The sequence below is a fragment of the Ceratotherium simum genome, chromosome 3 (assembly GCF_057802395.1).
Source record: "Ceratotherium simum simum isolate JZ-2026a chromosome 3, ASM5780239v1, whole genome shotgun sequence".
Classification (NCBI taxonomy): domain Eukaryota; kingdom Metazoa; phylum Chordata; class Mammalia; order Perissodactyla; family Rhinocerotidae; genus Ceratotherium; species Ceratotherium simum.
In genome coordinates this window covers 94,384,864-94,400,176 of record NC_141902.1, presented here as the reverse complement: position 1 = coordinate 94,400,176, position 15,313 = coordinate 94,384,864, and the positions used below count along the sequence as shown (strand labels likewise).

The 15,313-nt window shown below is 51.9% G+C and overlaps 1 protein-coding gene across 6 annotated transcripts in view; it reads right to left on the bottom strand.

Moving 5' to 3' along the window:
• PDE8A (phosphodiesterase 8A) overlaps nt 1–4,707 on the bottom strand; it is a 150,049-nt gene extending 145,342 nt beyond the window's left edge. Inside the window, exon 1 of one of the 6 annotated variants that reach the window (XR_015551638.1) lies at nt 3,718–4,697. Coding sequence is in view for 4 of the 6 variants with exons in the window: in XM_087429001.1 (XP_087285127.1) it covers nt 3,718–3,930 (213 nt within the window). In the remaining 2 variants the exon portion in view is untranslated. Of the gene's footprint in view, nt 1–3,393; nt 3,664–3,717 lie in introns of those variants that run through there. The other 5 variants (XM_087429001.1, XM_087429004.1, XM_087429000.1 and 2 more) reach the window with 5 other exon arrangements.
• Nucleotides 4,708–15,313: the final 10,606 nt, after the last annotated feature.

Genomic DNA, 15,313 nt, shown 5'->3' with positions numbered 1-15,313 from the left:
TTTGTGGAAGGCCTACTGTGTGGGGGGATAGAGCAGTGATCAAAACAGACGTGACTGCCACCCGCATGACATATGGCTGGGAGGGCCTCCATCATTAGCAGTGCACTGGGTGTGTGCAGAAAGGGAGGGAGGGTGAGCACAGGGTCTCTTCTGAAAGACTCCTGCCCCCACACTCAAATCTTTCAAGGGCAACTCAAGTCCTATCTAAGGAAAAGGAAAACGGAGTAAATCCAAAGCCTGACAGAAAATATTGAAATGTTACAGTTAAAGTTCACCCTGATTAAAAACAAAACTGTAAGTGTTCAAACTGAACACAGCATTTATTATCTGTAACCACAGACTATAACTCCTGAAATGAATAAACAGAGTATTTTTAGTAATACTTGAATAAGTTCATAAAGATGACCCAGCCTAATGTATTACAAGATCCTAAAGTACCTTTGGAATCATTAAGAAGCAAATTATGGGGGCTGGCCCCGTGGCTTGGCGGTTAAGTGCGCGCGCTCTGCTACTGGTGGCCCAAGGTTCGGATCCCGGGCGCGCACCGACGCACCGCTTCTCCGGCCATGCTGAGGCCGCATCCCACATACAGCAACTAGAAGGATGTGCAACTATGACGTACAACCATCTACTGGGGGGCTTCGGGGGAAAAAAAGGAGGAGGATTAGGCAATGGATGTTAGCTCAGAGCCGGTCTTCCTCAGCAAAAAGAGGAGGATTAGCACGGATGTTAGCTCAGGGCTGATCTTCCTCACTAAAAAAAAAGAAGCAAATTATGTTTATTGAGTTTTACTGTTAAGTATATTTCTTATACTTTGAATATTGGCATCTCATGTCAGGAATCATGGCTTAACACATGGCCTGCCTAAGATACACCTCAATAAAAGGGCTCCATAATCAAGTAAGTTTGGGAAATGTTGCACACTCTAAACACCATTTGGAGATTCACAGCATATTTTAGGAAATTAAGTTTTGTGACAAATCCTGAATGAACGAAATCTGCTGAACTCAGTCTGAGCCAATATTTCCCAGACTTATTTGACCATGGACCTTTTTTTATTTAATACTCATTAAGAGTCTACAAATTGTTTCAGGGAACACACGTGGGATACACTACAGTGTATGGGACACACAGCTTAATTAAACTGAAAACGCAATTAATTATCAATCTCTCAAGTATTCTGATGAACTGGTGTTTACTATATGCTATAGGTATACAAAAACTTCCTCCAATGAATTTTTTGTTGAAATTCACTCAACAATATACTTACTGTGTTTTTAAGATGAAATACTTTTTAATGAACTAAAATTTGATCATATGTTAATATAAAGAAACTCAAATTAATTGTAAATAATTTGATTTAGCTAAATTGCTAGAAGTTTATCTTCGTCTCTAAACATGTATTTTTAAATTTCCTGAGCATATTTAATATCTTAATTTTAAAAGATTCATTCCCTTAAAAAAAATACTGAACTAAAAAAAAATATTGATATTTACCTCTGCCCTATTACCTGATATGCCTAAGTACAAATGTCTGTAACTGAAATGTGGTATCAACAAGTACAGTTAGTGAATAACAAGCATGAGACTATTATTTCTGTGGTTGTAATGTTGTTATTTATAATTTGACTCCTCTGAAAATACTATCTTAAAGCCTATATTGGAGATTTTATGGAATCAAATTCCAGTGACAAAAAGTTTCACCATTCAGCTAACAATAAAAAAAAAATTCAACAAGCATTTATTTATATAAATGTTTGTATTTAAATGACCTACCAGGGCCGGCTCTGTGGCTTAGCGGTTAAGTGCGTGCGCTCTGATGCTGGCGGCCTGGGTTCGGATCCCGGGCGCGCCCCGAGGCACCGCTTCTCCGTCCAGCGCGAGGCCGAGTCCCACGTACAGCAACTAGAAGGATGTGAACCTATGACATACAACTATCTGCTGGGGCTTTGGGGGGAAAAAAATGAATAAAAATAAAATCTTTAAATGACCTACCACATGCATGCCACTGGATAAAGCACTGTAATGATGTATGTTATTTTTCTGTGCCCTAACTCAAGACAATAGGACAATATTTCAGACTCTTAGAGACTCAAGGGACATACAGGCACTGTGGAGAGCAGAAGAGCAAGCTGCTGCACTGGAGATCTTACAAGATACCTAGGGGAATTTTAGGACACCCACACTGCCACAAAAAGGCCAGTGAGGCACAAGGGCCTTTTTCTAAAAGAGCTAGTTTAGTGACCTAAAACTTTAATATTAGTTAACGCAAGATAACCAATATTAGATATGGATCAAAAACTTGAAAGCTGTTCAAGTTTCCATATTCAACTTTACCTCAGTAATGCTTTAACTTTTTTTTAAGCCAGGTGGGTAGGCTTAACGTATAAACGTCACACTGATATTAAGAGCAGCTTGGATTAATAGTCTAAAACCATCACAGGTTTCTTCAAAGAATCTACAGGAGAAGGAATCCAACTTCTGTTAATGAACACAAAGTTGAATTTTCCCGTAGGGTATCCGGAGGGGTGGGGAAATCACTTCATCTGTGTTATGCAACACGGAAAAAGACTTTTCACTTTCATATAGAAAAAGTACTATGATGACTGCTGGAAATTTAAGACAGAAAGTGAACCAAACTATATTCCTCAAACGGGAGGTCAAGGAGTCCTCAGTAAGCAACAAAATCTAGACAATTTTGCAAGTAACTCGTTTGAAAAGCAGGCGCGATAAGAGGGATGATCTTCAACAATCTGTGGCCATGCGCAGCAGAATATTTTTTCCTAGTTTAATAAAACATAAACTCATGAATTCCAGGTCTAAAATTTCAAATCAGAGAATTTTAAAGCTGTTGCTCTGTGCCTTAATGAACATTTTTTTCCTTTTTCTCTTTTATTATCATTCCTTTAGAAAACCTTAATAAAGACGAAGCCCAGACACTTTCACAAAACATAAGCCAAGGCAATACGCGCTGGAGAAGACACGCAATTTAAAAGAACAGTCACAGAATGTCCCAGTCAGATCGCTTAATAAAAAATTAACTTTGTTCTGCTGAATGCTTCAAAAATCGCGTTCCTAATAGTATTTTCTAATTACACATGCTTTAAGCACAACATGAATGCGAATAATTGTGAACCTCAAATACATGTGCAATGAAGCAAAGCTGATGTTGTTCCAGATTACATTTTAATAGTCCCAAAGAAAATGGAAAACTGCAACTCTATGCCTATGCAAAGCTGACAGAGGGAAAACAAAACAGGAGGGTAGGGTCCAACACCCTCGCTTCACAGCTCGAGCCGCCCTTCCCTTTCCACCACGGGAACCACAAGAACAAAGTGCACACTGATTTAACGTTTCAGGGCGCGCCCGAACATCCCGGGGATTCCCCCGTACCGGCTCCTAGGTCGGGAACCGATTCCGCGCCTTGCTCAAGTTCACAGAGGGTCCTGCTGCTCGTAACGTCGCATGTGTCCCAGGAACCGACGCCGCGGCTTGGGAAGCGTCCTAAGCACGACTCTGCTGACCTGGGTCCGAGGACCCGGAGCGGCCCTCTGAATGCCGCCCGGGCAAGACGGGCAGCTGGCGTCCGTCGGAGCCACCCTAAGCCCGGCGAGAGGGCAACGCGGCCGGGGAGCCCCGCCCGGCCCCTGCGGGAAAGTTGCCGCCGGCCGGGCCCGAGTTGCCCCGCGGCTCGGGAGCCCGCCCGGCGCCCCTTACCTTCGTGCCGCTGCCGCCGCGAGGCTCGGGCTCCGCGAGGCCGGCGCCACGGGCCCCAGGCAAAGCGGGCGTCTTCTGGCCGGGGGGGAGGCCCGGCCCGCCGGGCGGCAGGGGCGGCGGCGGCGCCGCGGGGCCCGGCGCGTCCTCGGCCTCCTTGCCGCCGGGGTGCGCCGCCCGCCTCTCGGAAACGTGGATGCTCGGGGCGCAGCCCATGCTGGCGGCCGCGCCGCCGACACGCTGGCGGGCAGCCGCGATCCGGTCAGCAAACGGCCCGCCCGGCGCCTCGGGGCCGCCGCGGGCGCCGTGTCATCGCCCCCTGGGCGGGCGGGCGGCGGCGGCGAGCGCGGGGCTCGAGTCAGGAAGTGCGGCCGCCCCTTTTATCGCGGTCCGGGCGCGGCGGCGGCGGCGGCGGCGGGGAGGGGGCTCTGGGGCGGGCGGCGCGCCGCGGCCGCCCCTCCGAACATGCCCTTCCTGAGGCGTGCGCCGCCGGCCGCCTCCCTCACATCGCCGCGCTCGCCAGCCGCGCCGCGCTTCCGGGGAATTTCGGGGGAGGAGATTGCGCTCTCCCAGCCCCGGAGCCCGCGAGTCCGCGCCGCGCCAGCGACCCGCCCTCGCCGTGGGGCGGCGCGACCCCCGGGCGGCGAGATCCCCACCGCGTCCCCTGCGGGCCCGCTCCGGCTCCGGCTCCCGCTCCGCGGCGCTGCCGCCGCCGCCTCCACGGCCCGACGCCCACGCCGCTCCGCCGGCCGGGCCGCCGCCCCGCCAACAAATACCCCTAGACCGAGCGCCGGTGGCGGGCAAAGCCGCCTAGACGCTCTCGCCTCTGAGGGGTGGGGCCGAAGGAAGCCCGTCGGGGCGACGCCCCGGGAGGGAACGAGGGATCTGGGCTCCAGCCGGGCCTGGGGCCGCGCCGTCGAGAAGCGCAGAAGCGGAGGCGCTCAGCGAGCAGCTGCGCGCGGCGCGGCTCCGGCTCCACGTTCTGGGCCGGGTCTTGCGGGCAGCGCGCCGCGCCCAGCCCCCAGCGGTGACCTCCAGCGGCTGCTGGCGTCAATGCAAAGCAGCTGGGCGCCCGCCTCCGCCCGCCACGGAGCATGCGTGGCCCAGCGGCCCAGAAAAGGGAAGGGACTTGCCCAAGGGCACGCAGGCACCCCGGCGGGAGGGCTCCGACCTCGGGCCCGGGGCCACTAATACCCAGACTGATGGGTTCGAATCCCGGCCCGTAACTTAGCAGCTGCATGACTTCGGTCAGGTCGCTATCTCTGAGCCTTGGATCTCTCATCCGTTAAAGAGGCCGGTGGACGGATCTCCGTTTGGCGCAGTGGTGAGAGGACCATGAGGGCGCCAGCGCTCCGGGTCCCAGGCGGGCGGGGTCCATGTGCGTTCCCTCGCGCGCCAGGACCTGGAGCATCGCGCTGGCTGCACTGGCGACGAGGAGGCTGCGATGCTGAGAAGCCGCATTTCGTGGCAGGCTGGGGGCGCCGCCCTTCCTCTCATCTCAACCAAAGGACTGGGCGTCCTCAGGCGCCCGAGACCCCAAAGACTCCTTGCTTGCGGGAGCAGAACCAGGTGTCCGCCGAGCAGGCTAGGGCCTGGGAAGCCTCCAGACACCACCACGAGCTCGCTGTGTGACCTTGGGTAAGTCACTTAACCTCTCTGTGCCTCGGCTCCTCCGGGTCAGCTGGAAGGTGGCGCCCCTGGGTGTCTGTCCATCACGTACCCGGAGCGGCCCACGTCGGACCCGCCCGCGCTTCCGCCCCCCTGCAGCTCCCAGTCCGCGGAGACCCGGCCGGCCGGTCGCTTCCTTTTCTCGGCCGCCGTCCACACCTATCGGAGCGCGGCCCGGGAGCGACCCTGAGAGGCCGCCGCTCCCGCCTCGAGCCGGCTGCTGTAAAGACCCGGAGGCCGGCTCCGGGCTGGAGTCCCCCCGCGGCGCTGCCATTGCGCCACAGGCTCAGGGCCCGGTCCCCGCGGCGGCGCGGGCTGCAGGGCGCCAGGGAACGGCAGCTCCCCAGCCCGGCGCCCTGGAGCCGCGGTGTGCGGCCCGAACTGCGCGCCCGGCGGCTCCCCGGGGCGGCGGAGCAGGAAGGCCGGGGATCCCGCGAGCGGCTTCGTGCTCTTCGCCCTCTTCATTCGCCGAGCGTGCCGCACTGCTGGTGCATGCCTCCATGATCGAGTTTAAACACGTGAAGCAATAATCATATTTATGCCTCCCTGCCTTACAAAAGTATCAATGAAGATGTCTTGAAACACGTAGGAAAAGGTTTCTACTATCACCCCTTGTTCCACCTAAGTTATAGAGTGTTAGAAAGTAATTTTTACGGGCAGACCCTTCTAAATAAAGGGTAATTCATGAAGAATAACGCTTTGAACCACCAGAGTGTATGAGTCTATTGCGGCCTTCTGTCCTCCCCGTCTCGCCGAGAAGTCCGGCCTTGGTGACTTCCGTGTTGACCTTGCTCCCCTGGGGCTCCAGGCTGCTCCACTCTCTCAGCCCTCCGGTCCTCCCTTCGCAGGCAGAACCTCAGCGTCCTGGTCTCTCCTTGGAAATCCTTGAGCCCTGCACTGATTAGGCGGGTGAGGATGCTTTGTCCCCACCTCGCTCAACCCCTGGGCTGCCCTCTGCCTTCCTGAGCAGGTCTCTTACCTCTCTATTCCCAGAGAACTGCTGCATAGCAGCGTTGACTGATCTCCAGCTCTGCACCTTGGGAACCCTAGACTTGGAGACCTAAGGCTAAGGATGCTGCAGGAGAAGACAGAAAGATGGGAGTCACAGAGAACAGCCCTCCCACTCACTTTTTGCCATACCCAGGAACTCAGCCTGGGACACTTGGGGAAGTCACAGGCCCCCCATCTCAGGTTCAACTGCTAACATCAGTTCCCCCCCACCCCTCCTTCCCTGGCCATAACCTGCACCTTGAAGTCCCTGAACACTTCTTTATCCTGTGAAACTGGTGTCCCCAGGCCTCAGTGACAGTGGACACAAAAGGGGTCACACTGACCGAAGTAACCGAAACTTCCCTGGCATGTGCAACCCACTGGCTCACCCAGGACTCCCAGGCCCCTAGGAAGATTGCCCCCACTTGGAGGTGTCCAAGGAGCTCATGAACAATCCCAGTCCTGCTGCAGGAGAGGCACCCCCACCATGCCAGCCATGTGGGCACCCCGAAATTCTGTGGCAGGTACACACCACCACCGCTAATCCATTCCCCCTGGGTGCAGGGAGCCCTGAGCAGAGCTGCTTGACCTCCACAAGGCTCAGAGCTGTAGTTGAATGTCGACTTCAGTTCTTCCTCCTAGGGCTCAGGCATGAGGTCAGTGGGGCTGGGAAAGGAGTCAAACCAAGGGACAGATGCCAGCCTGGCCCAGTCCCCCCACTGCCCCAGTCCATTCCCTCAGTCCTCACAGCCCCCTCCCCAGTTCATTAGAGACCTGAAGATAGGGGGTCCCACACAGCTTTGCTCATCCAGGCTTCACACCTCCTCTGTTTCCACACCTCTTCCACCTAAGCTGATCCTTTATACAGCCAGTTCCCCTCCTGGCTTTACTCCTTCTCCACTTAGGGCTCAGCAGTCGAGACTGTACCACTGGCACCCTGTTTTCTACTCTCCCTCCCTCCTGCACTGCACTGGGCTGGAAGCAGGCACAGGTATGCGAGTTCCTGCACCCTGACATCTGGATCCCAGCTGAGCCATATGTCCTCTCTCTGAGCGGCTTTCCTCCACTGTAAATCTAGGATTAGTGATACCTACCTCACAGAGATTCACAGGCTACCTGATGTCAAATGCCTACAGTAATTACCGAGCCCTGCACCGTAGCTGTCCATCTTCTCCTGGGTCCATTCAACACCACCTTCCGCTAGGCCTGCCCCTACACTGCTGAAAACCGCTGGAGGAAGGGAAGTTACCATGAGGACCAAGACCCTTGCAACTCCATGGCATCGGACTTCATCAGGTTCATTTCTCTAACTTTCAAAACTTTGTATGATGTGATTTTTTTTAATCGTCATTTTTATTTATTTTTTTGGGTCTTTATTTATTTATTTTCTTTTTTGTGAGGAGATTAGCCCTGAGCTAACATCTGCCAATCCTCCTCTGTTTTTGCTGAGGAAGACTGGCCCTGGGCTAACATCCATGCCCATCTTCCTTCACTTTATATAGGACACCGCCACAGCATGGCTTGCCAAGCAGTGCGTCGGTGTGCGCCTGGGATCCGAACCAGCGAACCCCGGGCCGCTGCAGCAGAGCACACACACTTAACCGCCTGCACCACCGGGCTGGCCCCTGTCATTTTTATTTTATTTATTTTTTTGTGTGTGTAAGGAAGACCAGCGCTGAGCTAACATCCAATGCCAATCCTCGTCTGTTTTGCTGAGGAAGCCTGGCCCTGGGCTAACATCCGTGCCCATCTTCCTCTACTTTATATGGGACGCCGCCACAGCATGGCTTGCCAAGCGGTGCGTCGGTGTGCGCCCGGGATCCAAACTGGCAAACCCCGGGCTGCCGCAGCAGAGCGCGCACACCCAACCGCTTGCGCCCCCCCGGCTGGCCCCTTTAATTGTCATTTTTAAATTGCACATTCTATAATTTATACATGAATACATGCTAGAAAAATAGTTTTAAAAATATCGAACTAAGTAGAAGTATATAAAGTGTGCAGAGGCAAAGGAAAGTCTCTCTTCCTTCCCCACTCCCTTCCTTCTGTAGAGGTAACTATTGTTAACAGTTTGGACCATATGCTTCCAGACCTGTCTCTATGTTAAACACACGTACACACACACACACACACACACACACACACCTATTACAATGTCACAAACGGGGCTGCAGTGAACATCCTTGGATATATTTTTTTCTATAGGATGGACTCCTAAAAGTTGAATTGCTTTTTGAAAAGGTATATGTCCCCACTCCACCCCCCACCCCCCCAGCTCCTGAAGGGATGAGAGGAAATGAAAACAGAGAGAGCCCAGCAGAGGCTGAGGGATTGAGAAAGGGACCTCCCTGGATACCCCCTCTGCCCCTGGATGAGGGGGATACGGCCAGCCCGAGATGCAAGGCCTCTCTTGATCATCTTCTCCAGATTCACAAGCCTCCTTATCTTTATTTCCCTTGGGACTCCCAAGCCTTTAGTAAAGTGTTTGAATGATCCAGGCTTCCTCAGCTAAGGGAGGGACTGGGGGATGGCCCTTAGGCCAGAATTATAAGGAGGGCACACCGCCCCCTAGAGGCCGGAATGGTGGAGGAGTAAGACCCAAGACCCTGCCCTTTATCTCCAGAATTCAGGTGTGCACCTGCATTTTTCTCCTCTGTTTGGCTCCAGACCTTGGTACTTGTGGTTTTCCTGGAGTCCAGGATTGACAACCCAGTGGACCCCCTTCCTCAGAATGGCCTTATTAACTCCTGCAGGCTCAGACTTCCACTTCCAACAAAGCGCTCTGCCCCTACGCCTGCCCCACATGCCCTGCTCCTTGGCTCCGTCCACCCTTTCGCACCAGGCGAGGGAGGCAGATCCTCTCCCATCTCCTGGATAAAGTCCAAAATTCTTAACAGTGCTGTATTTGGTTGTAAATGTCAGAAACCCAACTCCAAAAGCTTAGCAAAGGTAGGTATTTTTTGGCTCATTTACCAAAAATACAGGAAGGGCAAGAGGAGCTCAGTATCAGGGACCCAGATGCCAGAGACCCAGAGGCCACTAGGACTGTGTCGTGGTCCTGACCCCTTAACTGTCCAGACAGGGTTTGCTGTGATCCTGAGACTATGGCCTTCAGGAGCCCCAGCCTCCACCTTCACAGCCCCACAACTACACTGTTTGCACTGCAGCAAGGAAGTCCCCTCTCCTAAGTTCCTGATTTGGGCTGTTCCAGGGAGTGTCTGTCCCTCCTCCCAGACCCTTGTCACAGGGCCCTGTGCTTAGAAGGGCCCCACTCTTCGTTTAGTGCTCTGCTGTCACCATTTAGAAATTCTTAGTGATTGTTGAACAAGGAGCCCCACATTTTCATTTTGCACTGGGCCCCACAAATTCTGTAGCTGGTCCTGCCTACCCCTTCTGAAAAGTGTGCTCTTCAGGTGTGTGTAGGGAGAGAAGCAGTGCGGGAGACGGGGGAGGAATTTGGTATCAGAGAGAAGTTCACAGGGTCTGCTCCTGCAGGTCATGTTGTTATTTAATAACAACAGTCCTCAGCTCTGCCTGCCCTGGACCCGGCACCCCTGCCCTGGCTCGGTCCTGGGCCTCACTCTATGCCCCCGGGGATGAGACAGGCCTCAGAGATCATCTCCTCAGGAAACAGGCTGCAGGGTGGTCAAGTGACGTGTTTAGCTAACCCAGCTAGGTGGGACAGGGCCAGAACTCCAGAGGTCCTCCAGCTCTTGGTCTTTCCCTGGGGGGCTCATCCCAGCCTATCCAGCCTCCCAACCTGCCTGGCCTGTGGCTCTCAGCCAAATTCCACCTGAAAAGAGTGTTTGGCCTCTGGGGCTGAGGTCACTGTTGGCCGCCCCTCCTTAAAGGGAAGAGCAGGAGAGAAACACCAGGTCTTCAGGCCTGGAGGAGGAGAGCAGTGTGTCAAGACATCCCCGAGATGGGACCTGTGACAATGATGACACCTGCCAGCCTGATGCATTACGCTGTCTGCTAATCACTTCCTGTGCACAAGCTCACTTAATCCTCATAACAGCCCCATGAAGTGGTTACTAGTCTCTCTCCCACTCCTCTATCCCTGCCCCCATTTTACAGATGAAGAGACTGAGGGTTTTTAGAACCAGTGCTGGTGCAGCTCTTTAATAAAACCCCATACCCATCCTTTATTAAAGACTCTTTTAAAAATAGATGGACACTTCTTTAATACAATGAAGTGTATTCATTTCCAGCTAAGAGCCGTCAAGACATTTACTAGGGAAGCACTAGAACGCTTCTCAGGGCTGGGCCTCGGCAGGTCTGCTTCCAAAGAGTGTCCCGAGACCAAAAAGCACTCAACTGGAGCATAATTAATGGAATCAGAAATAAAACAATGGGCAGTAACCAGTGCTACTATTATCTAATGCCATCTAGTCGTTCTGAGAAGAGCAATGAGGCAGGACTTAGAAACTAGAGTGCAGATATTGGGACTGGAGATAAAATTTATCTTTCATAGCAGGTAACGTAGCTTTATGTCCAAGATACTTAGAAATCAACTCAAAGGTTATTAAGAAGAAAGATTCCTCTCAAGTGGCCAGATTCCAAGTAAAAAAGTGTCTGTCGTTGCTACTGTAGACTAGCAATGACCAATTAGAAAATACAGTGACAAAAATCACACTACGTCCCAGGTCCTGGGTTGGCTCTTCTATGGAACCCGAGCTCCCCCAGGCCTCACCTGGGGTCACCGTGGTGGTCCTGACCCACGTTTTGCTGGCTCTTCTCCCCTCTACTACTGCAGGCCTCCAGCTCCTGCAGAGCTTCACCCAGGTATTTCTGGGAGCGTCTGAGGGTGAGTCTGAGGTGAAGTAGTGAGATCACCCCATCACTATCCCTGTCGCCGGGCCCCCAGCACTGACTCCTGGTGACACAGAAACTGAGGCTCTGGAGCCCTCTGGGTTTTAGGCACAAGTAGGTGAAAGACACACAGGGGGACCAACCGTGTCTCAGTTTGCCCAGGACTCTCCTGGTTTTAACATCGAAAGTCCTGCATCTTGGGAAACGCTTGGTCCCAGGCAAACCAGGCTGGTTGGTCACCTACACCTTCTTCACAACCCCCGCACATGCACATACAAACACACACACACACACACACACACGCGCGCGCGCGCGATGTCTCACATCGTCTCCCAGGCCCTGAAGCCATGCCATTGCTGCCCTGTGTCTTGCATGGTTTATTTCTGGGCAAGGACCCCTTCCAGTTTCTGTCCACAGAATTTCTCTTGGAGACTCAGACTCACGCCCACCCCTGGGCAGAACAGAGATACCAGAGCCCCATGACTTCCCCATGCTCCTCCCTCACATGACACACGTGCTTCCTCCCACTGTTTCCACCATCCCCCCATAGCTTAAGCTAAATCCAAAACACACTACACAGAAACATCCCCATCTAAATCTCCCCAAAGCCCATCGAGGTTGGCATTATTATCCTCACTATATTGGAGAGGAAATGGAGGCTCAGAGAGGTTAAGTAACTTGTCCTAGGTCACACAGATATCAGATGGCAGAACCAGGTTGCAAACTGTGCCCTATCTGACACCAAAGCACCATTTGTCTCTACTGTGCAAGAGCTTCCATGAAAACGAGCTTTGGCAAGAATAGGTTACATCCAGGAAACTAAGGAGCTACACATCACTGATCCTTGAGAAGCAGAAAGTGAAATATGATATACTCCAGAGCAACCGAGGACTGCTTCATTCCCAGGATAAATGTGCAGCAAAATGCAGAGTGCTACGCTGGTTAGAAAAGTATGTGGGGCTTTTTAAATGTCAGCCGCAAGGATCGTGAATCACTCCTCTTAAAGATCTTAATCCAAAGTGACCCTCCTTTTCCCCTGGCTCCTCTCCTGATTCATCAAGACGCTTCTGATGTCCTGAATCACCCGCCCGAAGTTCTGGGTGTCAGGACTCCCAGGTCCCATGGGAAAATTATCATTCCCTTCTCTGGAGAGTTGTCTCCTGTGTAAGTGTGCCCCAAGCCTGCTTGCAGGGGACAGAAGACTTTAGAGCGGGGAGATTCTGGCCTAACTGGCAGTGCAGCTGGAAAGAGCTAAGGTCACAGGCTGGACTTCGTCGTACCCAGAGTCCCAAATTCATCCCTCATGTACAGACTCTATTGAGCGTCTAGCATGCATAGGCCCTGGGCTGGACACTGAGGATACAATGATGACAAAACAGCCCCTGCCTACATGGAGCTCATAATCTGGGGTGGGAGGCAGGCATCATTCAATTTCACAAGAGTATAATTACAAGCTGCTGAGTGCTGTGACGCACGGGGAGCTCTGAGTGTATATCACAGTAGGAAATGACTTAATCTTGGACAGGAGAGAGTGAGCACCAGGAAGTTTTCCCTGAGCTGAGACATGAGTTGACAGCAGTTTTTCATGCCCAGCACCCATTCATCCTTCTTATAACTGTACTTGATTTTCCTCTGGGAAACCACAGTCACCACTAGTATCAACTCAAATTTTTTGGGTGGAGTATTTAGCATGTGCCACTTCCCTGGCCACAGAAATTAATTTAGAGATGGGCACATGAGCCAATCCAGAGTTAATGAGTGTTGACGTTATTGGTTCAGCCCCTGATCAAGCCATACCTGAAGTGAGAACTATGCTTTAACAACCAATAACTTCTGCTTTTGCTTAAGCCTCTTTGGGTCTAGTTTTTGATCTCTTGCAACTAAAACTGTCATATCTAGACTAGGAGGATGAATCAGAAGTAATGAGATTAAAAAATATAGGAAAGAACATTCTAGGTAGACAGAAGAGAAATTACAGAGTACAAAGACCCTAAAGTGAGAGGAAGGACCAGGGTATGTTCAGGAATTGAGTCCCTTCTAAGCTTCTGACACTGTTCTAAAGCTCTTTGTAATAATTTTCTTTTGAGGGGCCAGCCTGGTGGCGCAGCGGTTAAGTGCGTGCTCTGCTTCAGTGGCCCTGAGTTCGCAGGTTCAGATCCCGGGTGCACACCAATGCACCACTTGTCAAGCCATGCTGTGGCGGCGTCCCATATAAAGTGGAGGAAGATGGGCACAGATGTTAGCCCAGGGCCAGTCTTCCTCAGCAAAAAGAGGAGGATTGGCATTGGATGTTAGCTCAGGGCTAATCTTCCTCACACACACAAAAAATAATAATAATTTTCTTTTGAGCCTTCACAGCAACACTCTGAGACAGAGGTGTTGTCATTCCTATTTTACAGGTGAGTAAACTAAAGCTCACACAAGGGAGCTGACTTGCCCACGGTCACAGAATAAGGCACAAACCCAGGCCTCTCTGACTCTGAAATCTATGCCGTGGATCTTCATCTTACATGTTTCTGTTCCGTATACAATCTGTTGGGACCTCAGCCCATTCCTTTCCATCCCACTCCTCTGACCAGCTGGTTTCTAATTGGGTTTGGCCAGTGGAGGCACTGAAGAGATTAGAAGGCAGCAGGAGGGGAAAAGCCACGCTGGCTCTGACAGCATCAGTGGCAGTGGCTGCAGCTGGGGTCTTGGCAGCAGTAGTCTGGGGTGGGCATAGGGGGCTGCACCTCCAGTAGCTCAGCATGAGGTGTCTGGGCTGTTGGGGGTATAGCAGCTTCCTAATCCCTGGATAACATCCTTGTGACGCTTTTGTTCCTCCAGGCCTGCCAACACCTTTGTAAGCAATTCCTTTCATTAAAACTGCTCCACCTGAAATATCTCAAGTGATTTCCACTTTCCTGGCTGGCCACTGATTGATACAATCGCACTGACAGGGTGACTTACGAACGGCTGCTCTCATTGGCAGAAGGTATACTGCCAACCACTGCCAGGGTAATCTGCTGGGATCAACAAAGAGCAGACAAGGCAGTGATGGGATCTGAACTTGCTTCTGTCTGCCTCGGGAGCTCTTGACCACTCTGCCATAGCAACTTCTCATTAGGGTTCTCCTGGGGTTGGAGGCAGACACACCTCAAGGGCTTGAGTTAGCTCTGGAGAATTACATCTCAGACTGGCCATGGACTTAAGGTGATTCTAGAGGGAAAAGTTCTCACAGAGAATCAGACTTTTAGTTCCAGACCAGAGATCATCTAGGCCAGAAGCAACAGGTGGTGATGAAATAGCTTGTCCAAGAGTCAGAACCTCATTCACCCCCTGACTGCCCCCAGTTCCCGTGTGGCCTGAGGAAATCTCTCCCCGGCTAGAAGAGGAGGAGCTGAGCTGAGGCAGACGTGGTTTATTTCCTACTGCGCAGCCATTCCCCTCTCACCTTCTTCCCACTTTCCCTCATGTGCCTCACAGAGCCTTCCCAAGCCCAAGGGTTGACAGTTGATTGGTTTCAGCCAATCCTGGTTACTCCTTTCCTGACATCAACGATTGGTTCTGTCATGGACACAAGACACAACCCTGATCAAGGAGCTCTGTGGGTGGTCTAGGGGGTGGTATGGAGAGAGGTTTGTGGGAACGTTTTCCTCACTCTGAAAAAGAGACATGAGAGACATCTAACCATTTTCTGCTTCTGGAACGGCTGATAAGGTGATGCCCAAAGCTATTTCAGCCACTTGGCCACCATGAGGGGGAGCTGCAACCCCCTGAGAATGGCAGAGTGGAAAGTGAGAAAGCACCTGTGTCACGCTGTCCTGGGTGTAATCACAGAGCTGCTGAATTAACCAACTCTGGAACTGCCCAACATCTGAACTCCTTGTGATGTGGTGTAATAAATTTCTGTTGTTAAGCTATTTTCAGTTGGGTCTTCTGTTATCTGCAGCCAAAAGCATTCTACCTTACATACTAGGCCACCAGACAAATTTCCCTGTCCTTTTTAGATCCAGCATTTTATGATTCAACTTCTTTTCAAAGAAGGAAACCGAGGCGTAGCAGGAGGGGAATTGTCCAAGGTCACACCATAATGTGCCCCCCAGTCAGCTGCGTTCTCTCCTACTACACCCATCAGCTCAAGCCCTTTACA